Below are 27,198 nucleotides of genomic sequence, written 5' to 3'. Positions count from 1 at the left end.
ATTTCAGGAATGTTCTGGAACAACCTACCAGTACCAAACACTATCTAAAAGCACGTGCCATCCATCCAGGTAAATAAGATTCCATATATCCTTTCATCATTAAGCATTTTGTAAGACATAATTTTCTCATTTAAAATACCAGAAGCTTTTGCTGGGTACAAGCTGTTCTCATTTGTATGACCAATTAGTAGACTACAGAATTACCGTCACCATGAATACCACATTAAAACAGAAGTAATCCAATTCAAACAAACCATTGAGCTCAAGTCGTCAGCTAAGAGAGCCAACAACTACAAAGGCTCAGCATCTGAATGCAGTGAAGCAGCCACAGTCACTGAAGTGGGCTATTTACTGTCACAGAGCATACAGTATGGAAACAGGCCCTTCAGCTCAAAATACACATCCAATCATGTTCAAGTTTATTATCATCTGACTGTACATACATAGAACCAAATGAAACAATATTCCTTCAGACAACGATGCACCCACAAAACATTCATTGCCTATAAAAAGTATTCACCCCATCCTCCCCTTGGAAGATTTCATGTTTTATTGTTTTACAACATTGAAGCACAGTGGATTTAATTTGGCTTTTTTAACACAGATCAACAGAAAGAGACTCTTTCGTATCAAAGCGAGAACTGATCTTTACAAAGTGATCTAAATTAATAAAAAATATAAAACACAAAATAATAGTTTGAATAAGTATTCACCCCCTTTAATATGAGACACCAAATCATCTTTGGAGCAGCCAACTGGTTTTAGATGTCATATAATTAGTTAAGGTGTCCTGGCTGTCTATAAACCAGTGTGCAGTCAAGGTGTTTCAATTGATTGTAGTGAAAATACACCTGTATCTAGAAGGGCCAACTGCTGGTGAGTCAGTAACCTAGCAAACACTACACCATGAAGACAAAAGAACACTCCAAGCAATTCCACAAAAAAAGTTACTGAAAAGCACAAGTCAGGAGATGGATACAAGAAAATTTCCAAGCCACTGAATATCCCTTGAAGTACGGTTAAGTCAATCATCAAGAAATGGAAAGAATATGGCACAGATGTAAATATGCCAAGAGCTGGCCGTCCACTACGGGCAACTAGTTATGCAATCAATTATTTTGTGTTTTATATTTGTAATTCATTTAGATCACTTTGTAGAGATCTGGTTCCACTTTGACACAAAAGAGCCCTTTTCAGTTGATCAGTGTCAAAAAAATCTGAATTAAATGCACTGTGATTCAATGCTGTAAAACAATAAAAAGTGAAATCTTCCAGGCTGGGGGGGAATACTTTTTATAGGCACTATATATCACACACAGCACATAAAACAAAATATTACCTTAAATAAGTTTCTTAAAAATTCAAAATGAATGTACTGCACATCATACAGTAAACACCTCACTATTTTAGTTGACAAGACCTTAGTGTTAGCAGGGTACTCATTTTCCTCACAGCCTGAGGGATGAAGCTGTTACCCATTCTGGCTATCCTAGTCCTGATGCTTCTGTACCTCCTTCCTGATGGTAGTGGGTTAAAGAGATTGTGGGATGAGTGGTAGGGATCCTCAACAATGCATTGGGCCCTTCGTCTGCAATGCTCTCAGTAAATGTCAGGGGGTGGGAGGAATAGGGAGACCCCAGTGATCCTCTTGTACAATCATCAGTAGGGTTTTGCAGTCTGATGCCTTACAGCTTCCATAGCACACAATGTTGCAGCCAGACAGGACATCCCCAGAGGTGCTTCTGAGGAAAGTTATTAGAATGGGGGCAGGGAGTCTTGCAAATATCAATCTCCTCAGAAAGTGTAAACACTGCTGCGCCTTCTTGACTAGAGAGGAGGCGTAGTTGGTCCAGGCTATATCCACTCCCATTTGCCTGCATTTGGCCAGGTATGGAAACACCAACGCCCAAGAACAGAAAAGCCTACAAAAAGTGGTGGATACCTTTAGCTTGAGGGGAATGAATCTGTGGAATTCATTGCCACGGATGTTTGTGGAGGCCAAGCCATCGAGTGTATTTAAAATGGAGGTTGACAGATTCTTGATTATTAAGGGTGTCAAAGGTAGGAGAATGGGGTTGAGAAAGATAACAAATCAGCCATGATTGAATGGCGGAAGAGACTCAATGGGCCAAATGGCCTAATTCTGCTCCTAAATCTTATCCTAGTCTCATAGTCTCATCCAGGCCATCTCCTCTTCTCGCTGCTGCCATCAGGAAGGAAGTACAGGAGCCTTAGGTCCCATACAGCCAGGTTCAGGAACAATTATTACCCCTCAACCACCAGGCTCCTGAACCAGTGTGATAACTTCACTGACCTCAACTCTGAACTTATTCCACAACCTATGGATTCATTTTCAAGTGTTCTACAACTCATGTTCTCAGTATTATTTATTTATTGATTGTATTTGCATAGTTTGTCTTCTTTTGCACACTGGTTGTTTGTCAGTCCTTGTGTGTAGTTTTTAATTGATTCTATTGTATTTCTTTGTTCTATGAATCCCTGTAGGGAAAATGAATCTCACATATACATACTTTGATAATATACTTATTATCAAACATTATTCAAACAATTGTTACTGCACCTGCCCCAACCACTCCTTCTGGCAGTTCATTCACATACTTATAACCCTTTGTGGAAAGGGGAAAAGTTGCCCCTCAGTTTCCTATTAAATCCTACCCCTCTTTTCCTAAACCTGTGCCGTCTAGTTCTTGATTCCCCAACCCTGGGGAAAAGGCTACACGCATTCACTATATAAATGCCCCTCATGATTTCATACTCCCTCTACAAGATCACCACTCTTATCCTCCAATGAATACAATTCCAACCTGCAAAACTTCTCTCTATGACTCAGTCCCTCGAGTCCCAGCAGCATCCTTGTAAACCTCTTCTCCCTTCTGCACCCTTTCCCATTGCAGCCTGACCAAAACTAAACATGCTATTCCAAATGCAGCTTCACCAGCGCCTTCTTACATCTGTCCCAGTTTCCAATAATGCCCAGATGGTGGCTGAGTAATCTCAAATAGGTCATCCATTTTCAACATAGAACATTAAAGCACAGTACAGGCCCTTTCCGGCCCACAATGTTATACCAACCTTTTAACCTACTCTAGGATCAATCTAACCCTTCCCTCCTTCAAAGCCCTCCATTTTCTATCATCAATGTGCCATTTAAGAGTTTCTTAAATGTCCCTAATATATCTCAGAAACAGACTCAGGTTTGATATCACCAGCATATGTCACGAAATTTGTTATCTGCCTCCACCACCACCCCTGGCAGTACACTCACCATTCTCTATGTAAAAAAAATCTACCTCTGACATCCTTCTGTATACTTTCCTCCAATCACTTTAAAATTATGACCCCTGGTATTAGCCATTTCCATCCTGGGAAAAAGTCTCTGGCTATCCACTTGATCAATGCCTTTTATCATCTTGTACTCATCTATCAAGTCACCTCTCATCTTCCTTCACTCCAAAAACAGTCCTTGCTCGCTCAACTTATCCTCATATGATATGCTCCCTAATCCAGGCAGCATCCTAACAAAACTACACCCTTTCTAAAGCTTCCACCTCCTTCCTATAATGAGGTGACCAGAATTGAACACAATATTCTAAGAGTGATCTAACCAGAGTTTCAGAGAACTGCAATGTTACCTCATGACTCTTGAACTCAATCCTTCAAGTAATGAAGACCAATACATCTTTTGACAGTGTCATTTTGGCTTGGTAGCAGGAGAGAACCTGATGGCTGTAGGACAATAACTGCTCCTGAACGCGGAGGTGTCAGACCCAAGACTCCTATACCTCCTTCCTGACTGTAGAAGTGAAAAGAGAACATGGCCTGGATGGTGGGGAGCCCTGATGATGGATGATGCTTTCTTGTAACTGCGCTCCTTGCAAATGTGTTCAATGCAGGGGAGGGCTTTGCCTGTGATGGACTCTTAAGCATACTTAAAGGTTCTCTGTTCAAAGTCAGAGGCTTACCAACCAGGCAATTCTTCCTCACCAATACACCAAAGATAGCAGAGTTCCATGAGCCTTCAGATTAGATGGATTTATTGTCACACACACCAAGATGTAATGAAGCTCATAAACAGTATGCAGGGTAATAATCAATATGGCCAGAGCACAAAGGAACAGAATGTTCCATCAGGTGTCAAGGTCAAAGTCACTTTATTATCAAAGTACACATACTGTATGTCACCATATACTACCTTGAAATTTTTTTTTCTTGAAGGCATTTACAGGAAAATAAAGAAAAACAATAGTTTATGAAAACTATACATAAAGACTGAAAGTCAATGTGCTAAAGAAGACAAATCATGCAAGTAAAAAATAATAAATTATACAGAGAACAAGAGTCGTAGAGTTCTTGAAAGTGAGTCCATGGGTTGTGGCATCCCTCAGCATTGAGGTGAATGAAGTTCTCCACACTGATTCAGGTGTTTACTGGGTACAGGGTGACATGAGTAAAGGCACATATTTTCCTGGATATAGAGAAGTCATTTGAAAAGGTTGAGAACTGATCTATGAACCTTAGTTATGCAAACCAAGGTCTAGCTCCAAACTGAAATACACACAATGGCCTTTAACAGAATGGAGCCTCAACTTCAGAGAACAGCAAATAGGGTTCTACACAACCTAGTATAAAGACCATCCAGCATCCACAACCTACACTTTTTATCCACGTCAGGTTATCCTGCAGGAAAATCTCTCAGTACCTTCAGTAGTGTCACAGGGTCAGGGAGCAAAGGAAGTCATTGAGGATATACTGTATATACAGAAAGGTGCCAGGAAAAGGCCAGCAATATCATGAAGGATCCCACCCACCATACTCATGAACTGTTTGTCCCACTCCCACTGGGGGAGGGGGGGAGGCTACACAGCATCCACACCAGGAGCAATCTCAAAAGCAGTTCCTTTCCCTGAGCCGTCAAGCTGATCACCACCTCCATCCACTAACCCACCTCAGCACCCAGCATCACTTTGTACACAGTACATGCAATCAGCCTGTGTACATAAGCTGAACTTATGTGTATACGGCAACACTCAGTTACTTGTACCCTGTGTTTTATAGGATTGCTTTTATATTTTATTGTGCTTTTATGCATATTGTGCCTTCCTATGCTACATTGGATCCAGAGTATCAATCATAAGACCATAACACATAGGAGCAGAATTAGGAAATTTGGCCCATCGAGTCTGCTCCTCTGTTCCATCATGGCTGATTTACTGTCCCTCTCAATCCCGTTCTCCTGCCTTCTCCCTGTAACACTTGATGCTCTCACCAATCAAGAACCTATTGACCTCCTCTTTAAATATACCCAATCACTTGGCCTCCACAGCCGTCCATGGAGGTGAATTCCATAGATTCACCACCCTCTTGCTAAAGATATTCCCCTCTTATCTCTGTTCAAAATGGACAACGTTCTGTTCTGTGCCCTCTGGTCCTAGATATTAAAAAAAATCCTCTCTCATCCACTCTATCTAGGCCTTTCAATATTTATTAGCATTCAAAGAGATTTCCACACCCCCCCCCAATTCTTCTAAACTCCAGTGAGAACAGGCCCAGAGCCATCAAATTCCACTCCTACATTAACCCCTCATTTTTTTCTCCTTTACCCTGATGTACTGAAAAATTACAATAAACAATCTTGAAGTGAAAAAAATAGAACGGTGCAAAGGCACCCAGATCTCTGTTTTTGTGACCTCATTAGTAATATATAAATAATGATGAACAGGCCACAGAAAGTGATGGACACAGCCAAGTCCATCACAAGCAACGCCCTTCCCATCACTGAGCACACTTACACAGAGCGCTGCCACAGGAAAACAGGACCCCCACCATCCAAATCCTCTCCCTACTACCATCAAGCAGGAGGTTCAGGAGCATTAGGACCCACACCATCAAGTTCAGGAACAATTATTCCCTTCAGCCAACAGGCTCCTGAACCAGTGTGGATAACTGCACTCACCTCAACACCAATCTGATTCCAAAACCTAACGACTCATTTTCAAAGATTCTACAACTCATTTTCTCAGTATTATTTACATACTTATTATTATTATTTGTGTTTCTTTTGCATTTGCAGTTTGTCTTCTTTTGCACATTGGTTGCTTGTCAGTCTTTATTCGTGTATAGTTTTTCAATGATTTTATTATATTTCTTTGCTCTACAGTGAATGCCTGCAAGAAAATTAATCTCATGGTAGTATTTGGTGACATATACATACTTATTCTTTCTCTCACTCTCCTTTTTCTCCCTCTGTCCCTCTGAATATACCTCTTGCCCATCCTCTGGGTCACCCCCCCCCCGTCTTTCTTCCCGGACCTCCTGTCCCATGATCCTCTCGTATCCCCTTTTGCCTATCACCTGTCCAGCTCTCGGCTCCATCCCTCCCCCTCCTGTCTTCTCCTATCATTTTGCATCTCCCCCTCCCCCTCCAGCTTTCAAATCCCTTACTCACTCTTCCTTCAGTTAGTCCTGACGAAGGGTCTCGGCCTGAAACGTCGACTGCGCCTCTTCCTATAGATGCTGCCTGGCCTGCTGCGTTCACCAGCAACTTTGATGTATGTTGCTTGAATTTCCAGCATCTGCAGAATTCCTGTTGTTTATATTCCGTCTTGATAGCCTAAACCTGATGGCATGAACATTGACTTCTCTAACTTCTGCTAATGCCCCACCTCCCCCTCGTACCCCATCCGTTATTTATTTATATACACACATTCTTTCTCTCTCTCTCCTTTTTCTCCCTCTGTCCCTCTGACTCTACCCCTTGCCCATCCTCTGGGTTTTTTTCCCCCTCCCCCTTTTCCTTCTCCCTGGGCCTCCTGTCCCATGATCCTCTCATATCCCTTTTGCCAATCATCTATCCAGCTCTTGGCTCCATCCTGTCTTATCCTATCATTTTGGATCCCCCCCTCCCCCTCCCACTTTCAAATCTCTTACTAGCTCTTCCTTCAGTTAGTCCTGATGAAGGGTCTCGGCCTGAAACGTCGACTGCGCCTCTTCCTATAGATGCTGCCTGGCCTGCTGCGTTCACCAGCAACTTTGATGTATGTTGCTTGAATTTCCAGCATCTGCAGAATTCCTGTTGTTTTTCATAAATTCTGTTGTGTTTCTTTATTTTTCTAAAAATATCTGTAAAATGAATCTCAAGGTAGTCTATTGTGACATATATGCACTTTATTAATAATTTTACTTTGACTTGATATTGCTTGATTGTGTGGATCAGCCATTTCCTTCAGGAAGATAGCAGGCACAGTAATCCAATGGAAATCCAGGCAAGTCAACAGCAAACAAAAAGAAAACCGTGACAGATAGGCAGCTGTACTCACAACATTAAATTTGAAAAGTAAAAGCTGCAATGTAAAACACCACACAGAAATGAAATTTGATGACTTTGGTTCAATTAGACAAAATTAGAGTTCGAGGCCTAGTATTCAGGGTCCCATCATCAGCAAGTCTAGAGCTCGAGGCCTGGAGTTCGGGTCCCCATTCATCATCAGCAGCAAGTCCTGGGTCAATACTGATGGCTGAAGCCCAAAACTCGATCAATAACCAACGCCCTGGGTCTGTGAATCTCTGGGGAAGTTGAAGGCCCAATGTCTGTGAATACACAAGTCTGCTGGAGGCTGGGGGCTGAAGATGGTCTGTTCTGGGGTTAGAGGACTGTGTACGTGTGTGAGTGGGTGGGAAAGGGTCTTGCTTTGCTGTTGTTGCATGGTGTGCTCTGTTCTGTTGTGTCCTATGTTGTTCTGCCAAACATGGTGGGCATGCTATTTGGGCACCAGAATGTGTGGCAGCACTTACACAACCTTATGAGATCTGTGCCAACTACATTTTCAAGCCAAATATCTAATTCATCGCAGGTCATCTGCACCCTAGCTGGGAGAGGCTGTGGGTGCAAAAATACCAGCAAAATTTTGTTTTTATGATAACCTTGTTTGACAATCCCAACACTTTTCCCATTATAGAGGAATTTGTCCAAAGTGACATTCAAGTCTTAACAAACTAGTCAGTTTAGTGTGAAGATGGAGTCAATCTGAAAGCACAAACATCATTAAAATGCTAGAGGGAAAATTTCAGACGAACCTCCTTGCAAATTCACATCAGAACCTAGAACAGTTTAAATGTAGTCAAGTACAAAGTCACACTAGTACTTCAGTAGAGTTAATCAGTTCATTTAACATACCACTTCCCTCACGGCCCTACCTTGTGACAACAGCACAAGATCAAAACAAAAATGACAAACACATTTGAACTCTGACTTCAGGAGTGGGAACTGGGTTGGGTCACCATAAAACACACTTGAGAGCAAGAGCAGTAATCACCTTGTGATCAGAACTTTGACCCACTGCCATCAGAATGGAGGTACAGAAGGCAGAATCGCCAGACTGGGTACCAGCTTCTTCCTCAGACTATGAGACTAATGAATACCCTGCCATCACCGTGGTCTCATCCCTTGGACAGTGAGCTGTTTACTGCTTGCCTATGCTGTGCAATGCATGCATTTTGAATTATATTTTACTAACGTATTCGTGGTAATACTTTGTTTCATGTGCTGTGAGCCATATATATTTTGTGGGTCACCGTCGTCTGGAGGAACACCGTTTCATTTGGTTGTGTATATGTACAGTCGGATGACGATAAACTTGATCTTGAACTTGAAGAGATTCTGCAGATGCTGGAAATCTTGAACAAAGTGCTAGAGAAACTCAGCAGGTCAGGCAGAAGCTACATGGCCAATCAACAATCAGCCCAGGACAGAGAACTAGTGAGCTGCTGTCAGCAGCCAAAGCCCCAGTAGGGATGATTGGTTTGAGAAGGAGGAGAACAGGATGCTGCCTGACTTGCTGAGCTCTTCCAACAAGTGGAAACATGAACCATTTCGCAACCACAAGAGATTCTGCCGATGCTGGAAATCCAGAGTAACACACACAAAATGCTAGAGGAACTCACAGGGTCAGGTAGGAAAGGAATTATCAGTCAATGTTTCGAATCGAGACCCTTCATCCGGACTAACCATTTCTCTCTCCACGGATGCTGCCTGACCTGCTGAGTAGTTCGTGTTCACCGTTTTTCTTTTAAATTTGAGATTTTCAGCATCTGTAGTTGTTTTATACTGATTTTCAATGCCCAATCTCTTTTAGATGTCTGCTCACCAAACTGATAACCTTAAACACACGAGATTCTGCAGATGCTGTAAATCCAGATCAGCACACACAAAATGCTGGAGGAACTCAGCAGGTCAGGCAGCAGCTCTGGAGAGGAATAAACAGTCGACATTTTGGGCTGAGACCTTCAGATTTTGTGTGTGTTGCTAACCTTAAAACTTGCCACTGTTCCATCTCCAAACAAGTTCAAGTGTATTGTCATCTGACAGTACACACATACAAACGAAACAAAATTCCTCCGGACCACAATGCACCGACAAAACATATGTCACACACAGCACGCAACACAAAATATTACCATAAATAGGTTCATAAAATATAATTCAAAATGCACAGCACAGGTAAACAGTAAACAGCTTGCTGTCGTAGAGATGAGACCTCAGTGATGGGCAGGGTATTCATTCGTCTCACAGCCTGAGGGAAGAAACTGTTCCCAGTCTGGCAGTCCTAGTCCTGATGCTTCCATACTTCCTTCCTGACGGCAGTGGGTGAGAGATTGGGGGATGAGTGGTAGGGTTTCTCAACAATGCCCTGGGCCCCTCGTATACAAAGCTCCCGGCAAATGTCACAAAAAGAAGAGAGGGAGACCCCAGTGATCCTCTCGGCGGTTTCTACGCTCTATTATTTTCCCATCCCCATTAAAACTTATTTCGCCTGAGTAAACTTTCGACCGTAGTGTGGTGTGTAGTGTAGTGTAGTGTAGCCTTGTACTGAGGTAAATGCTTTTGTTTTTTCTCCGGCAAATGACTGTGAACGTGTGCGCGGAATCACGGTGAAATATTAAACCACCCCACATTCTCTCCACCACACCGCAACCCCCCCCCCCCGCCCACAGCAGAGTCAGTTCAAAAGGAAAAAAAGGTTGGAAATAAGAGGAGGGAGAAACTGAGGCAAGTTGAGGCCGCTTACTTTGGGCAGTTCCCGCAGCTGGTTGGCGTCGAGTAGTAACTCCTCCAGGCTCCGGCTATAGCGGTAGATCTCGTCGGGCACGGCGAGGAGCGAACAGTGTCGCTTGTCCACCGCCTCGACATGCCGGTTGCATCGCCAGAGAGGAATGCAGTTGAACATGGTCTTCGGGATCGCAGGGCTGGGGAGAGGGGAGAGCTGGGGGACAGTTCGGCTGCAGCACTCCGGCTCCCGAGCCGAGCTTCAGGCACCGCACTCCAACCGCCTCCCGCAACACAGGACGCAAAGAAGGCGCAAAGCAAAGCACAGTAACCTCAACATAAATAGTCTATTTAAATCCCGCCTTGCTCCTCTCCCGCCTGTTGCTCCCAGTGAGATGAATTTTGCACTGCTCTTTACGTTTCTCACTCTCTTTCTGCTTCACATATCGCCTCTGCTCTCCTCTCTTTCTTTCTACCGTCCCCCTCCTCTGTTTCCTCTCACTCGGTTCCTGAACCGGAACATACACTCCCTCTTTCTAACTGACGTCAACATTCCCAGGGGCCAGTCTGTGTGGGGAAGTTTGGAAAGAGACGGGGTTGGAGAACTGAGTCCGTCCCAACGCCGGTGGGTCACCTACCGACCGTGTCCCTGAACTGATAGCACTTTGGCCCCACTAATAGTACAATTGGTTTTAGTTCATTATTGTTACATGTATCGAGATACAGTGAAACACTTGTCTTCATACATATCAATTCACGCGCGATAAATAAATCTGAATCTGAATTACACAGTGCATTTCGGTAGAACGAGAGTAAACACAAGAGATTCTGCAGATACTGGAAATCCAGAGTAACACATACCGACATTAATTCTCAAACTCTTCTTCCACGCTCCTTTACAGCGCTAATGAAGAGTTTCAGCCCGGAACGTCGACTGTTTATTCCCCTCCATAGATACTGCCTGGCTTCAACATTCCCGATTGTTTCATGTCTTTTCCAGTATACACATGTAAAAGAGAACAAAATAATTGTTACTCTGGGTCCGATGCAGCACAAAAAGACACAAAAGATAAAGAACACAATAATAATAAAAACACATACACAATAATTATAAATACGTAAGATGGCTTAAATATAAAAATGATTGATTGATTGATTGATTGATTGATTGGCTGTGCATAAGGAAATAAAGTAGTGGTGAAGTTTGGGTGGAGGTGTTGATCAGCCTTACTGCCTGGGAAAAGGAACCATTTTAGAAACTTGTGGTCCTACAGTGGATACTACTTAACCTCTTCCCTGATGGGAATGGGACAAACAGTCCATGAGCAGGTTCTGTGGCCTCCTTAATGACGGCCCCTTTCTGGCACATTTCTGTATATCTAGACTTTATGGCGGGTAGGCTGGTACCAATAATGTCTTGTCAATGATGCGTTGTAGAGCCTTCCAGTCTGCTGCATGTAGTTTCTGTACCATGCAGCGATGCTCCTTGTTAGGATGCTCTCTACTGAGCATCTGCAGAATGACATGAGTATCATGTGCAAAGCCCATGGATGTTCAGTCTCCTCAGAGCAGCTGCAGTGCCAAACCGCGATGCATCCGGATAGGTGCATTGATTAAAGTCAACGGGGACATGCCAAATTCCTTTAGCCTCTCGGGGAAGGGGAGGCATTTATGAGCTTTCTTGTCTGTGGTTAGACCAGGATAGGGTATTGGTGAAGTTCACAACTAGGAACACAGAACACTATACTGTACCTCCGGGACAGGACCTCTGATTTACGAGTGTTGTGTCAAATTAATTAAACCAGTAATTTGATGCTTAACTAGACTAATCCCTTCTGCTTACATGATGTCCATATATCTCCATTCTCTTCATATTCATGTGCCTACCGAGAATCAAAGTCAACATCAAGGTCAAGTTTACTGTCATGTACACAAGTACTTATATGCACAGGCGCAGTGAAAAGCTTAATTGTTTACTCAGCACACTCTGTGTAAAAAACTTGTCCCTCTCATCTCCTTTCGGAGCTTAAATGCACATTGTCTGGCAATATACGTTTTGACCCTGGGAAAAAGATACTGGCTATCTACTCTGTCTATGCCTCTCATAAACCTCTATCAGATCTCCCCGCAGCCTCTGGCGCTCCAGAGAAAACAACCTAGGTTTGTCCAACCTCTCTTTATAGTACATGCCCTCTAATCCAGGCATCATCCTGGTAAACCTCTTCTGCACCCTCTCCAACGCCTCCGTCACCTTCTGGCAATAGGACGACCAATGCAGGTACAGCAGGTTCAGGAGGTGAGTGGTGTGTTTGGCATTCCATTGCCCTGGCATAGCAGAAAGGAAGTGATGAGATGTTGTTGAGACCATGTTTTGAGGGTGATCTAAGGAGTTTCAATTGTCACCCCCATGGCAGTGTACCCCTGTCCCAGAGGGAAATGCAGATTGATTCTGAGAAGAGGGAGGTCTTTCAGGGACACAAGAGATGCTGTAAATGTGCAGAGTAGCACACACAAAATGCTGGAAGAACATCTATGGTGGGGAATAAAGAGCTGAAGTTTCAGGCTGAAGCCAGAATCAGAAGGTGGGCAGAGAGGTGAAGATTAGCCTAAAAATTGATAAATTGTTTTATTTTTGTCATATGTACCAAGGTGAACTGAAAAGGTTGTCTTCCTTCAAATCAATTTATTACATTGTGTTAGTACAAGGGAAAACAAGCATTGCACCTTATTGTCTACTGGCACTGTATTTCTTCTGTAACTGTAACACTTTATTCAGAATTGAAAGTTCGAAGTTCAAAAATTAAAAGTAGATATATTATCAAAGTATATATATGTCAACCCTGAGGTTCATTTTCTTGCGAGCATTCACAGAAAATACAAAGAAACACCATAGAAACAATGAAAAACTGCACACAAGATAGACAAATAACCAATATGCAACAGACACCTAACTGCAAATACGAAAACTAATAATAATAAACAAATAAACAATAAATATTGAGAACATTAGATGAAGAGTCTTTGAAGTGAGCCCATAGATTGTGGGAACAGTTCAGTGTTCAGGTGAGTGAAGTTGAATGAAGTTATCACCTCTGGTTCAAGAGCCTGGTGGTTGAGGGGGAATAACTGTTTCTGAACCTGGTGATATGTGTCCAAAGGTTCCTTTACCTTCTTCCTGATGGCAGCCTCACAGTCATAAGTATAAAGCGAGTAGAGCAGAGGACTAAGCACACAGCCTTGTGGTGCACCTGTGCTGATTGTGACTGTGAAGGAGATGTTGATGCCAATTCAAACAGATTGGGGTCTGCAAATGAGGAAATTGACGATCCAGTTGCACGAGGAGGTTTTGAGGCCTAGGTTTTGGATCCTATTGATTAGTTTTGAGGAAGTAATATTAAATGCAGTGCTGTAGTCAATGAAGAGCATCCTGATGTATGCAACTTCACTGTCTAGATGAGTGAAGAGCTAAAGAAATAGAATCTGCTGTTGATCTGTTGTGATGGTAGGCATACTGGAATGGATCCAAGTCAGTCCACAGGCAGAAATTGATATGTTTCATCATCAACCTCTCAAAGCACTTCATCACAGTTGATGCAAGTGTTACTGGACGATTGTCGTTGAGGCAGATTACCATGTTCTTCTTGGGCACCGGTATATCTAAAGCTTGTTTAAAACAGGTTGGTATCTGGCGAGGCTACAGTTATCAGTGAACCCTCCTGTCAGTTGATCAGCAGAGGTTTTAGCGACACTATTACATCTTGGGCTGTCAGAGTTCGGAGTTCAAACTGCACTGTCGGCAAGTTTGTACGTTCCTTCCCATGAGCATGTGGGTATCAGTTTGAAGGGCCAGAATGGCCTGTTTCATGCAGTATTTCCAAATTTAAAAAATTAAAAATTAATATAAATAAAATGCATTCTCCGAATATTTGGTTTATTAATGTCACAGATACTGAGGGGCAGTGTAAAACTTGTCTTGCATACTGTTCACACAGATCAAATTATTACACAGTGTGTTGAGGGAGAGCAAGGGAAAGCAGTAACAGAGTGCAGAATAAAGTGTAGCAGGCTCGAGCAAAAGCACAGCGCAGGCATACAATAAGGTGCAAGGCCATAATGAGGTAATCCGAGCAGTGGCATCCGCACCAGACTTCAAGGTGAGTGGTCCTGGGTTCATATCCGGCCGGCTCCTTGTATGCTTTCCATCTGCTGAGCTAGCAATTCAGCCTCGTAAAAACACAGAGAAAATGCTGAAGAAACGGCAAGGTTGCTGCCTGATGCGGAAAGGAACGTCAGCCATAATGAAGTAGAACGTATGAAGGTGAGAGTCCATCTTACCAGACTAGATAGCCATTCTTATTTTATTAATATGTATTGTAATGTACTACTGCCACAAAACAACAAATTTCACAAGATATGCCAGAGATATTAAACCTGATTCTGGTTCATGTTGAGCCCATCATTGTGATATGGATTTCCTATATTAATGTGGACTACTCAGGCTCTTGGAGTAGAAATAGAGACACAAGAGAGGTAGATGCTGGAATCTGGCGAGGGAGTGGCATGTCTGGGTGAGGAAGCCCCTCAATTACTGAATCAGGTTTATTATCATTGGCATTTGCCATGAAGTACGTTGTTTTGAAGCAGCAGTACATTGTAATACATAATAATAATAACTATAAATTGCAATAAAAATAGATATATGAAAAAAATTAAATTAAATAAGTAGTGCAAAAAGAGAGCAAAAAATAGTGAGGTTTATTGTCCATTCAGAAATCTGACTGCAGTTGGGATTTTAGCTGTTCCTAAAATGCTGAGTGTGTGTTTTCAGCATTGACTGTGAACATAAGAATGAAAAGGCATTGCATGGTTAATTATTGTAAATAGTTCTGATTATAAATAAAATTTATTATGTTGGTAAAATTGATGCTGGAGAAACTCACAGTTGGCCTGGGGTTTATTCCTCTCCAGAGCTGCTGCCTGACCTGCTGAGTTCCTCCAGCATTTTGAATGTGCTGGAGGAACACAGTGGGTAACTCATCGTTCGCCAAGTGCATTTTTTATTAACTTTTAACAACTTTCATATCTTGCATTGTACTGCTGCCATAAAGCAACAGATTTCATGACACATTTCAGCAATAATAAACCTGATTCTGATTTGGATTGAGAGATGGAGCGGAGAGACAGCCAGTGTGGAGAGGTGAGGTGGTGGGGACGGAGCAAGAGCTGATATACCCTCCTCAGATGCTCCCCGACCCGCTGAGTTCCTACAGCTGTTTGTTCTTTTTCAATTTCCTGGATAAGAAATTCCAGAATTATGCCAGCTTCCTTCCAATTTATAGACCCCTATGTATCTCCATGTGCAGTTGCCGTTGTCCCTTCTCCACGCAGATGTTGAGATTGCAAATCTGATCACAAAAGATTCAACAGATGCTGGAAATCCAGAGCAACACACACAAAGTGCTGAAGGAACTCAGCAGGTCAGGCAGCACCTATGGAGGGGAATAAACAGTCAACTTCTTGATATGAGACCCTTCATCAGCTCTGCAAAGGAAGGGGCCAGAAGCTAGAACCAAAACGTCAAATATCCTGGTCAGGCTTGCATAGTCAGTTCGGCCGGAAACATTCAGATCATCCTGGGCTGTCAGAGTCTGACATTTGAGGTGGTGGTGGGGGGGGGGAATCCTATCAGGCCTGCTATTCAGACTCCTCCCAGTCTCCATCAAGCTAACAGGAGTTGAGTCACCTGCCCCTTGTTCTAACTCATTACCTGCAGCCCGTATAAACCAAGCTTTGTTCACCAATTGAACCAGACAGCCTCAACCAGTTGCTCCCAGCCCACAGTTACCTTGTTGTGTTGCGTATCTCTTCTCTCTTGCTTTGTTCCCTTTGTGGCTTGTGTTTTGAAGGTTGTTATTAAAGTTATCGCACACTACTAAATCATCTCCACGCTTTGCGTTTGGGTCAAGGCTCCTCTAACTTCCTGACATCCCCTTCATAGATGCTGCCTGGCCTCCTGAGTTCCTCCTGCATTTTGTGTGTGTTGCTTGCATGCACGAGTGTGGGGGCTGCAGGGGGTCTTTCAACTACATTAGAAGTTTGCTGTGCTCTGTGGTGGTGCATTGTCTGCACTGATGGGAGATGTCTGAGGACATGCAGGACATCCTTCCCCAGTGAACGAAGCTTGTTGTCTGACATTTTGCCAACTTTGGCGGGGTGCTCCTGACTAACTCACTGCTAACCTTTGCCCACAGTAACCACACTCTTAACCTTGAGTGCAAGAACAATAACTTCTATGTCCATTTCTCCAAAGAACTAGATAAGTTTAAACTGCCTGTTGACACTTGTATAACATTCAAGAAGTTTAAAGTAAATTTATTATCAAAGTATGTATATGTCACCATATATCACCTTGGGATTCATTTTCTTGCAGGAATTTACAGGAAAATAAAGAATATTTTCTATAGAATTTATGAAATACCATACATATCAAAGTTTGACAAACATCCAATGTGTAAAAGGACAAATTGTGATTATAATAAATAAATAAATACTGCTGAGAAATTGAGTTGCAGAGTTCCTGAAAGTATGTCTATCAGTTGTGGAGTCAGATCAGTAACGTGGTGAGTGAAGTTATCCGTGTTGTTTAGTTAGATTTAAAGCCAATTTAACACCCTGAAGCCAAGAGGAGATGCTAATTCTGGCTGCATAACATTTTTAAAAATAAGACCGTCAAACACATAATGTGCAAAAAATAAAACAAATCGTACAAGCAATAAACATAAGCAAATAACATTCAGAACTGAAGTTCATGAAAGTCATGAAGCTAGGCACAGCCAAGAGCCCGTTAGGTCACAACCACAGCTCAGTGAAAAGATGAGGAAACCTCACAAGCAGTGAGTTGAACAGTGTCCTGACCTTCTCCTCCGGCCCCAACACCCTGACCTTTTCAATCTGGCCCAGCACTTAAATCGGCCAAGCAGTGGATCATTCCTTGCGCTCAGACCTGTGTCCTGCCACTTCAATACACCGTCAAGCCTCGGCCCCGCGACAATCTGCCTGGCTCTTAAATCATTCAAACATCGGCTTGTTCCTCACTCTACCACCTCAACCCTACCCCGCCTCAGATCAGCCGCTTCAAATCAGCTCTAAGTCCACTCCAGCAACAGCTAAAGATGGGCTCATTTCCATTGCCTCGATTTGTCCCACACACGCCATGCCGCAACTGTTCTGCATCTTTGAGTCTTCACTTTATACCACAAAAACAGCAGGTTGTACATGTGATTCAAAAGCTTGATTCCGAAAGGGAATTCCAGGCTATTGACTGCAGTGATCATTTTCCAGAAAAAGTGGTATTCATAAAATAATCAGTAGTTTAGTTTGCTGACAGCAAGTTGCAGCTGTGTTTCACCAGCCCCATCATAAACCACCACTCCCCAAGTCCTTCTGTTCTCCCTCTCTCCTCCAGAGGCACAAGTAATAAATGACTACATTGCCAGAGCATTACAGTGTGGCTTTGTTTGACCATCCTAGTCCCCAGTCGTGTAAGGTTCTTTTTTGTCAAAAAAAATTGGGGATGTTCATCTCTGCATTGGCTACCATGGCCTCAACAAAATCATTATTTAGAACCACTCCCCTCTTCCCTCAGTGACTAGCACATTCACAACACTCTGCAGGGCCAAGATCTTCATCAAGGTGGATCCATGAAGCAGGTACAACCTGAGCCACATCCACCAGGGCATGAGTGAAAGATGGCATTCATAAAACCCACTGGTCACTATGAGTACTTGGTGATGCCTTTTGGAATTTCCAGCAGTCCAGCCATTTTCCACGCCTTCAATAATGAGATCTTCCAAGACATGCCATACTACACAGATTGTGTTTGTCTACCTCGATGACATCTTCATCTTCTCCAAGGATCCTCAAGACCATGCCTGTCACATCTGTTCAGTCCTTCAGCTTCTCCTCAAAATCCAACTCTACTGCAAATTAGAGAAAAGCCAGTTCCACACCCCAGTCATTTCCTTCCGGGGTTATGTCCTTTCACCCCAGGACCCAGAGTAAGTGTGTACCATTGTTGAACAGCTCTGACCGCTCTCCCTCAAACAGCTACAGCATTTATTGAGCTCCTCTGACATCTATCGCCATTTCTTAAGAAACTACAGCTAAATCACAGCTCCCCTCATCTCCCTCACCATGTCACCTACCTATAGTTGCCTACAGATGGGTATTTGGAGAACCCATTCCAACACCTGGCACCTGCAGATCTTTGGCCAGAGATAGAACATAGACCAGTACAGACCCTTCAGCCCACAATGTTGTGCCAACCTTTTAACCTACTCCTAGATCAATCTAAACTTGCCCTCCCACACAGCCATCCTTTATAGAAAGGCTATGGAAGCTGTAGAGAGGATTCAGAGGAGATTTACCTGGATGCTTCCTAGATTAGAGAGCATATCGTATGAGGACAGGTTGAGTGAGCTAGGGCTTTTCTCTTTCCGCTTTGGAGGGATGTTTGATAGAGGTGTAGAAGATGACAAGAGGATAGATTTTGTAATACAAGGGGGCATAATTTTAAAGTGTTTGGTGTCTTCTTTTTTTTCAAACATTGGGGTTTTCCCTCCATTATTGACACAGCCATCAACCATATCTCCTCCATTCCTCACACCAACATGATAGGCATAGGGTTAACCTTGGCCTCACCTATCACCCCATGAGTTTCCACATTCAATTCATCATTCTCCAACAGGATTCCAACACTTGCCCTCTCCTCCACTCCCCATTTTCTGCAGGAATCACTCTCTCTCTAACTCCCTCATCTCTCCCCACAGATTTTCCACACACTCTCCAGGCCAGGGTTTCTCAAGCGGGGTTTCACGGAACCGTAGGGTTTCACGAGAGATCATGATAAAAAATAATAAACATAGCTTTTTAAATTTTGCACAATGCATGATGCTAGCAATGCTAGTGACGGGCAGTGACCAAGCAGCCCCGTTAGCAATCTGGTTAGCGGTCTCTCAGCCCAGTATGGCAGTGTGCAGTAGGACCATGTTTATTTGATTGAGTCCACTCTCAGTTTTTGATGCAAGGTAGGGGAGGCTTTTGATAATTGGTGAGCGTTGTATTGCATGGAAAGGAAAATGATGAGGAGCGTGAAGTGCATTTTCCGAGCATTGAATGGACTTGCCCAAATTGGGCTGTGACATCAGCCTCTTCCTGTGTAAAATACACAGGGGTATTTTATTAACCCCTGTATTTTACAGACATGCCTGATGGTTCGATGTGGTGATTTTTGAAGAGGAGGTGTGAGATGGAAGAGGAGGATTCTAGGCCCAGGCCTACGGACAATTCTGATAAGGTTACTGATGAAGAATCACACTAGTGCAACAACGGACACAAAAAGTCCATCTTTACAATGAAACCTACTTATCAATGAGTTTTACATGGACTTGTGATCCAAGTTGTCCTATTCCATTGTGCCTAGTCTGTGGCAAACAGTTTACAAATGCAGCAATGGCTCCAGCAGAATTAAAAAGACACTTAATCTCAAATCACAACAGATAACAAGTAAAAGTGCTTATTATTTTAAATGGCTATCAGAATCTCAAAACAAACAGAGCAAGGATTTTGTTAATAAAGTCATAGTCATTAAAAAGATTCAGAAAGCAAGTTATTTAGTAGCAGAACTTATTACCCAGAAAAGCAAAAGTCACACAGTTGGTGGGAACCTAATATTGCCAGCATGTCAAATTATAGTGGGTAAAATACTTGGACAAGATGCAGTATGAGAAATTGAAAGGGTTTCACTCTCAAGCCGTATGATAAGTCGACATACTGGTGACATGTCACATGATGCTGAAGAGATTTTGTGTGATAAACTGGAAAAAAACAGCTTCTCAAGCAACTTTGATGAGTTAACATATTTCACAAATAAATGTCATGTTGTAGCATTTGTAAGATTCGTAAATGATTGTGAAATTCAAGAATTTTATTTCTGTTGCAAAGAGCTACCTGAAACAAACAAATGCCAAGATATATTTAATGTTTTGTCTTCATATCTAGAAACAAAAGGCCTGTCTTGGAAGAACTGTGTTGGCATCTGTACTGATGGTGCCCCATCAATGGAGCAATTGAGATGAGATTTACTGACCTTCCCCTGGACAAGTTCTGGATTTCTGTGAAAGAAGAGTATCCGGCCATTCATAGGAAAGCATTGAACATTTTGCTGCAGTTTTCAACTTCTTACATGTGAGACCAAGCTTTTTCTTGTTTAACAAGGATACAGCTCACCTTATTTCAATTGAAGGTGAAACCTGTGTGTGCTTAACTCAAGTTCGACCCAGAAATGAGTACTTCTGCAGCAAAAAACAAACACAGGTTTCACATGCTGGGCCTATATTTAAGCCTAATCACAAACAACAGGAATTCTGCAGATGCTGGAAATTCAAGCAACATACATCAAAGTTGCTGGTGAACGCAGCAGGCCAAGCAGCATCTATAGGAAGAGGCGCAGTCAACGTTTCAGGCTGAGACCCTTTGTCAGGACTAACGAAGGGTTAGTCCTGACGAAGGGTCTCGGCCTGAAACGTCGACTGCGCCTCTTCCTATAGATGCTGCTTGGCCTGCTGCGTTCACCAGCAACTTTGATGTATGTTGTTTAAGCCTAATCATGTCACTTAATAAGAAAATGTTATTTTCAAAGATTTAGGCTAAATTTTTATTCATATTGCTTTGATTTATGGTTTTTAGTTACTTTATTATTCAACATTGTCAATAAATTTTCATGTTGTAAATAGCATTCATTGAAATCAATTTACAAATTTTATTTAAATCAAATCTACCAAGCCTTCCTTTAGAAAAATTAAATCCCATTTTGGCTTAAGCCAGTTATTTAACAGAAATTATTATGTTTGAACATAGAACATAGAATAGTACAGCACAGTACAGGCCCATCGGCCCACATTGTTGTGCCGACCCTCAAACCCTGCCTCTCATATAACCCCCCACCTTAAATTCCTCCATATACCTGTCTAGTAGTCAATTTCACTAGTGTATCTGCCTCCACCACTGACTCAGGCAGTGTATTCCACATGCCAACCACTCTCTGAGTAAAAAACCTTCCTCTAATATCCCCCTTGAACTTCCCACCGCTTACCTTAAAACCATGTCCCCTTGTATTGAGCAGTGGTGCCCTGGGGAAGAGGCACTGGCTCTCCACTCTATCTATTCCTCTTAATATCTTGTATACCTCTATCATGTCTCCTCTCATCCTCCTTCTCTCCAAAGAGTAAAGCCCTAGCTCCCTTAATCTCTGATCATAATCCACACTCTCTAAACCAGGAAGCATCCTGGTAAATCTCCTCTGTACACTTCCCAATGCTTCCACATACTTCATATGGCAACCAGAACTGGACACAGTACTCCAAGTCTGGCCAAACCAGAGTTTTAGAGAGCTGCATCATTACATCGCGACTCTTAAACTCTGTCCCTCAACTTATGAAAGCTAACACCCCATAAGCTTTCTTAACTACCCTATCTACCTGTGAGACAGCTTTCAGGGATCTGTGGACATGTACCCCTAGATCCCTCTGCTCCTCCGCACTACCAAGAATCCTGCCATTTACTTTGTACTCTACCGTGGAGTTTGTCCTTCCAAAGTGTACCACCTCACACTTCTTTGGGTTGAACTCCATCTGCCACTTCTCAGCCCACTTCTGCAACCTATCAATGTCTCTCTGCAATCTTTTACAATCCTCTACACTATCCACAACACCACCAACCTTCGTGTCATCTGCAAACTTGCCAACCCACCCTTCTACCCCTACATCCAGGTCGTTAATAAAAATCACGAAAAGTAGAGGCCCCAGAACAGATCCTTGTGGGACACCACTAGTCACAATCCTCCAATCCGAATGTACTCTCTCCACCACAACCCTCTGCCTTCTGCAGGCAAGCCAATTCTGAATCCACCTGGCCAAACTTCCCTGGATCCCATGCCTTCTAACTTTCTCAATAAGCCTACCATGTGGAACCTTGTCAAATGCCTTACTAAAATCCATATAGATCACATCCACTGCACTACCCTCATCTATATGCCTGGTCACCTCCTCAAAGAACTCTATCAGGCTTGTTAGACACGATCTGCCCTTCACAAAGCCATGCTGACTGTCCCTGATCAGACCATGATTCTCTAAATGCCCAGAGATCCTATCTCTAAGAATCTTTTCTAACAGCCTTCCCACCACAGACGTAAGGCTCACTGATCTATAATTACCCAGACTATCCCTACTACCTTTTTTGAACAAGGGAACAACATTCACCTTCCTCCAAACATTTGCCATATGAGTTTTTAAAATTTATGAAAGGGAAAGAAATAAATTAATTTCAAGAAAGGTAAGCTAAGCTTATTTCCCTTTTTTTTCAAGAAAATTTGGCTAAAAATTCATTCGTTACTCAAAAGAGCATTGACAATAATTTTTGGGTTATTATATCTACAATCTACTGATCATGAACATACTGTGAGCTGTAGATATAATAGTTTTTACACAGAGGTTCCCTAAGACTTGAAAATCGCTTCAAGGGTTTCTCCAGGACAAAGCGGTTGAGAAAGGCCGCTCCAGGCACTTATCCTGCAACTCTACAAGTGCTACACTTGCTCCTACACCTCCTCCCTCACCACCTTTCAGGCCCTTCCAGGTGAGGCAGCACTTCACAAGTGAATCCATCGCTGTCATTTATTGTATCTGGTGCTGCCAGTGCTCCATTGATCAGAGTCAGAATCAGGGTTTAATATCACTGACATATGTCGTGAAATATGTGGTTTTGCAGCAGTACAGTTCAATTGAAGATGGGGAGTCTAGTGCCCATGATGGACCTGGCTGAGTTTACAACTTTCTACAGCTTTTTCCAATCCTGTGCAGTGGCCCCTCCATTCCAGACAGTGATGTAACCAGTTAGAATACTCTCCACAGTACATCTGCAGAAATTTGCAAGCGTCTTTGCTGACCTACCAAGTCTCCACAACCTCTTAATGAAATATAACTGCTGTCGATAGAATATACTATCTGACCTGCTGGGCCGAAAATCAAAACCAGAATCATGAAATAAACCTGAAACAAAATCTTTTAAAGTCAGGTTTTGAAATCAGGTCTAAACGTTTTGAATTAAGTTCTAAGAAGCGCAATCTTGAAAGAAAGACACATTTGAAAATAATGATAATTTTCATATTTTCATGCATTGTATTTTTTAACATACATGTCATCATTACCATGGGCTTCACCACTATTAAACACATCTATGTGAGGGCAAATCAGAAGCCATGGTTGGCAGCAGAGGTCTGGTCTTGTCTCAACGTGCAAAAGACTAAAGAGATGATTGTGGATTTCAGAAGGTGCAGACTGATCACTCCTCACTTGACATAAATGACTGCTCCATGGAGAGAGTTAAGAGCACAAAGTTGTTGGAAATGCACAAAATGAGATGCTCTCACTTCATCCCTTAACACTATCTTTTTAGCCAATAAAGCACAGCTGCATCTCCACTTCCAGAGGAGATTGACGCCATTCTAACTAATTTTTACAGGAGCACCACTGAGGTTGACCAACTGCATCACCATCTGCTATGGGAATTGAAAAGCACCTGATCAGAAGACCCTACAAAAAATTGCGAGGAATGCTGAGAAGATCATCAGGGTCTATTTTCCACCCATCCAAGATATTTATCAGGAGTGCTGCATAGCAGGAACCTTAGCATTGTCTGTTATCCCTCTCAACCAACCTACGATCTTTTTGACCCCTACCATCAGGCAGAATATACTGTGGACAAGGATTGTTAGGATGGGAAACAGCTTCTTTTCCCAGGTCATAAGACAACTGAACTCCCTGCCACCACCCAGGCCTCGGTACGTATGAAGCATCAGTAGCATTTAATTTATCTGTGGTATTATTACTTTATGCGGTGTGTGTGAGATACATGTTCTAGGTTGTACATCTTAGTCCGGAGGAATGTTGTTTTGTTTGGCAGTATACATGTGTACAGCTGATTGACAATAAACTTGAACTTCAATTTAAATGTCTGCTCTGCAAAATTTAAATCATTGCTACTTCTGTTTTTTTGCCAGTAGAGGTCAGATCTGCTTCGTTTTAGACATTTCAGTGTCAATGTTGAAAACTGCTGGAAGTCTGAGATTTAAGCAGAGCATGCTGGGAGCACTCAGCAAATCGGGCCGTTTCAGAGAAGAGAAAAAAAAGAAGAAAAAGCAGTCAACATTTAGAGTCCAGGATACATAATCAGAACTTAAGTAGGGACACCATAGTAGCAAAGTGGTTAGTGTAATGTTATTACAATGCCAGTGGTCCAATCACAAACAAAAGAACATCTGCAGATGCTGGAAGTCTGAGCAACACACACCAAATACTGGAGGAACAGCAGGCCAGGCAGCACCTAGGAAACGAGTACAGTCGATGCTTCCGGCCAAAACCCTTCAGCAGTGACCCAGATTCAATTCCACTGCTACCTCTCAGAAGTTTATATATTCTCCTCTTGATCGCGTGGGTTTCCTCCGGGTGCCCCAGTTTCTTCCCACATTCCAAAGACAAACAGGGGAGTAGGTTAATTGGTTGACATGGGCTCGTTAGACTGGAAAGCCCTGTTACTGTGCCATGTTTCCAAACAAATAAATAAATACATTTTCAGTGCTGTTGGAACTCAAAACTCCCTTTTGCAACCTGATCTGTGACTTCCCGACCAACAGACCGCATTCGGCAAGGGCATGCAAAAGCACCTCTGCCACAATTACTCTCAACACGGGCTCTCCATTATGTTATTTTCTCAGCCCCTTACTCCACTTCCTGTAACAGCACGTCCAGGTTCTGCTCGAATTCTATCTACAAGTTTACAGATGATGCCATCATAGTTGGCTGCATCTCAAATAACAATGAATCAGAATATGAAAAGGAGACAGAGAGCCTAGTGAAATGGTGTCATGACAACAACCTTCCCTCAGTGTTAATAAAACAAAAGAGCTGGTCATTGACTTCAGTTGGGAGGGGAAGGTGCACATGATCCTGTCTGTATCAGTGGTAATGGGGATGAGAATGCTGAGATCTTCATGTTCCTAGGAATGAAAATCACCAATAGCCTGCCTTGGTCCAAACACAACCAAGAAAGATCACTTACTCAGGATGGTAAAGAAATTCAGCATGTCCCCACTGACCCTCACCAGTTTTAATCACTGCACCACAGAAAGCATCCGATCTAGATGCATCAGTGAGAGATGAGAGCGAGAGTAAGAATTCGGCACGGACTAGAAGGGCCAAGATGGCCTGTTTCCGTGCTGTAATTGTTATATGCTTATATGGTTATATCACTGCTTGATATGACAACTGATCTGCCTGTGACTGCAAGAAGCTGCAGAGAGTTATGGTCACAGATCAGCACGTCGCAGAAACTAGCCTCCCCTCCATGGACTCTGTCTACACATCTCACTGCCTTGGTGAAGCAGCCAGCATAATCAAAGGCCCCAACTTTTCTCCCTTCTACCCCATCCCATCAGGCTGAAGACAAAAACACGTGAAACATCTCATACCAGCAGTCTCAAGGACAGCTTCTACCTGCTGTTAAAAGATTAGTGAACAGTGCCCCAGTACATTAAGATAGACTCTGGACCTCAGAATCTATTTCACTATGGCCTTGTATCTTATTGTCTGCCTACAATGCACTTTCTCTACAACTACAACACTTTATTCTGCATTCTGTTACTGCTTTTGCCTTGTGGAATTTCACCAAACTGATGTGACGAAACGATCTGCACAGATGAAAAACAAAACAAATTAATTTACTTTAAACACAAGAAATTCTGCAGATGCAGGAATTCCAGAGTACCACACACAAGATGCTGGAGGAACTCAGCAAGTCAGACTACTTGTTACGTCGGGTTTCACCGATGTAGTGGAGGCCACACTGTGCAAATGTGATACAGTAGCTGACACCAGCAGACTCACGGCGGAAGGGTTGCCTCATATGGAGGACTGTTTGGGACCCTGAATGGAAATGAGGGGGAGGTGTATGGGCAGGTGAAGCACTTCTTCGGCTTGCAGGGATAAGTGCTGGAAGAGGGATGAATGGACAAGGGAGTCACAAAAAGAGTGATCCCTGCAGAAAGCAGAGAACGGGGGAGTGGAAGGTAAAGATATGAGATTGGTGGTGGGATCCTGTTGAAGATGGCAGGAGCTGTAGAGAATGATATGGAGGATGCAGAGGCTCCACTTACTGTACCTCAGTACACTTGACGATAATAAACTAATTTACCAATTTTGCCTGAATTTACAAAGCTAAGCACAAGAGCAAACTTTAAGAACAAGTTAATTTATATATGTAACTATCTTATCCCGATTAATAAAGATTTCATACACTAAAAGTTGACAAATTGTTTTTCACATTAAACTGCTTTTCAAGGTGGTGCTGGTGAACCACGGTGTTGTGCTACAAGCTGCTTACAAAACTTCTAATATACGTCTTCTTAATTACTCTCACTGCAATCTACAGCCTGCTATTTCTTTTTAAGCAACGAACTTTTTAGTGAACTAGCAATTTCACAATCTTCCAAAGGACTCGACGGACTTAACTCTCAAGCATGCAGGTATAGAACCTTTATGTAGATGAAGGTACATTGCGACAGCCGAAAGAGAGTGAGGAGGAAGGATCACAAAGCCAGACTGAAAGACCGGGAAACAAAACTTCCTCTACCCAGCATGTTGTTTGCAAATGTACAGTCACTGGAGAACAAGACTGAGGACCCAAGGGCAAGATTGCTGTATCAGAAGGAAATGAAGAATTGCTGTATTCTGTGTTTCATGGAGACATGGCTCACTCTGGACATGCCTGATACATTGTTAAGACTCAGGGATTTCTTGATAAACCAGATGAAGCAGACTGCTGATTCGGAGAAGGGAAAAGGTAGTGTTTGTGTTTCGTGATCAATTCTTTTCAGTGCTCGGATGCTGCTGTTTGTCACACCCTCGTTCTCCTGATCTGGAACATCTGATGACAAAGTGTCAACCATTCTGCTTACCAAGAGAGTTCTCTTATTTGATTCTGACCACAGTTTACACATTGCCAAAGGCAGGTGTTAAGTAAGC

At 42.8% G+C, this 27,198-nt stretch overlaps 1 protein-coding gene and 1 long non-coding RNA gene across 3 annotated transcripts in view; one reads left to right on the top strand and one right to left on the bottom strand.

Annotated features, from left to right (window-relative positions):
* lrrc1 (leucine rich repeat containing 1) overlaps nucleotides 1-10,578 on the bottom strand; it is a 140,468-nt gene extending 129,890 nt beyond the window's left edge. Inside the window, exon 1 of the mRNA XM_063039174.1 lies at nucleotides 10,086-10,578. Within this exon, the coding sequence (XP_062895244.1) occupies nucleotides 10,086-10,244 (159 nt within the window). The 5' untranslated portion in view covers nucleotides 10,245-10,578. The remainder of the gene's footprint in view (nucleotides 1-10,085) is intronic.
* On the top strand, nucleotides 8,224-24,257 carry LOC134341303 (uncharacterized). Of its 2 annotated transcripts, XR_010016755.1 has the most exons (4): nucleotides 8,224-8,969; nucleotides 20,123-20,308; nucleotides 23,642-23,960; nucleotides 24,183-24,257. It is a non-coding gene; the product is annotated as an uncharacterized LOC134341303 (long non-coding RNA). The 2 variants fall into 2 exon arrangements; XR_010016754.1 differs by lacking the exon at nucleotides 24,183-24,257 and having other exon boundaries at nucleotides 8,226-8,969; nucleotides 23,642-24,076.
* Nucleotides 24,258-27,198: the final 2,941 nt, after the last annotated feature.

The sequence above is a fragment of the Mobula hypostoma genome, chromosome 2 (assembly GCF_963921235.1).
Source record: "Mobula hypostoma chromosome 2, sMobHyp1.1, whole genome shotgun sequence".
In the NCBI taxonomy this organism is placed as follows: Eukaryota; Metazoa; Chordata; class Chondrichthyes; order Myliobatiformes; family Myliobatidae; genus Mobula; species Mobula hypostoma.
Note: the sequence above shows the minus strand (reverse complement) of the source record. Positions and strands in the feature narration are given on the sequence as shown.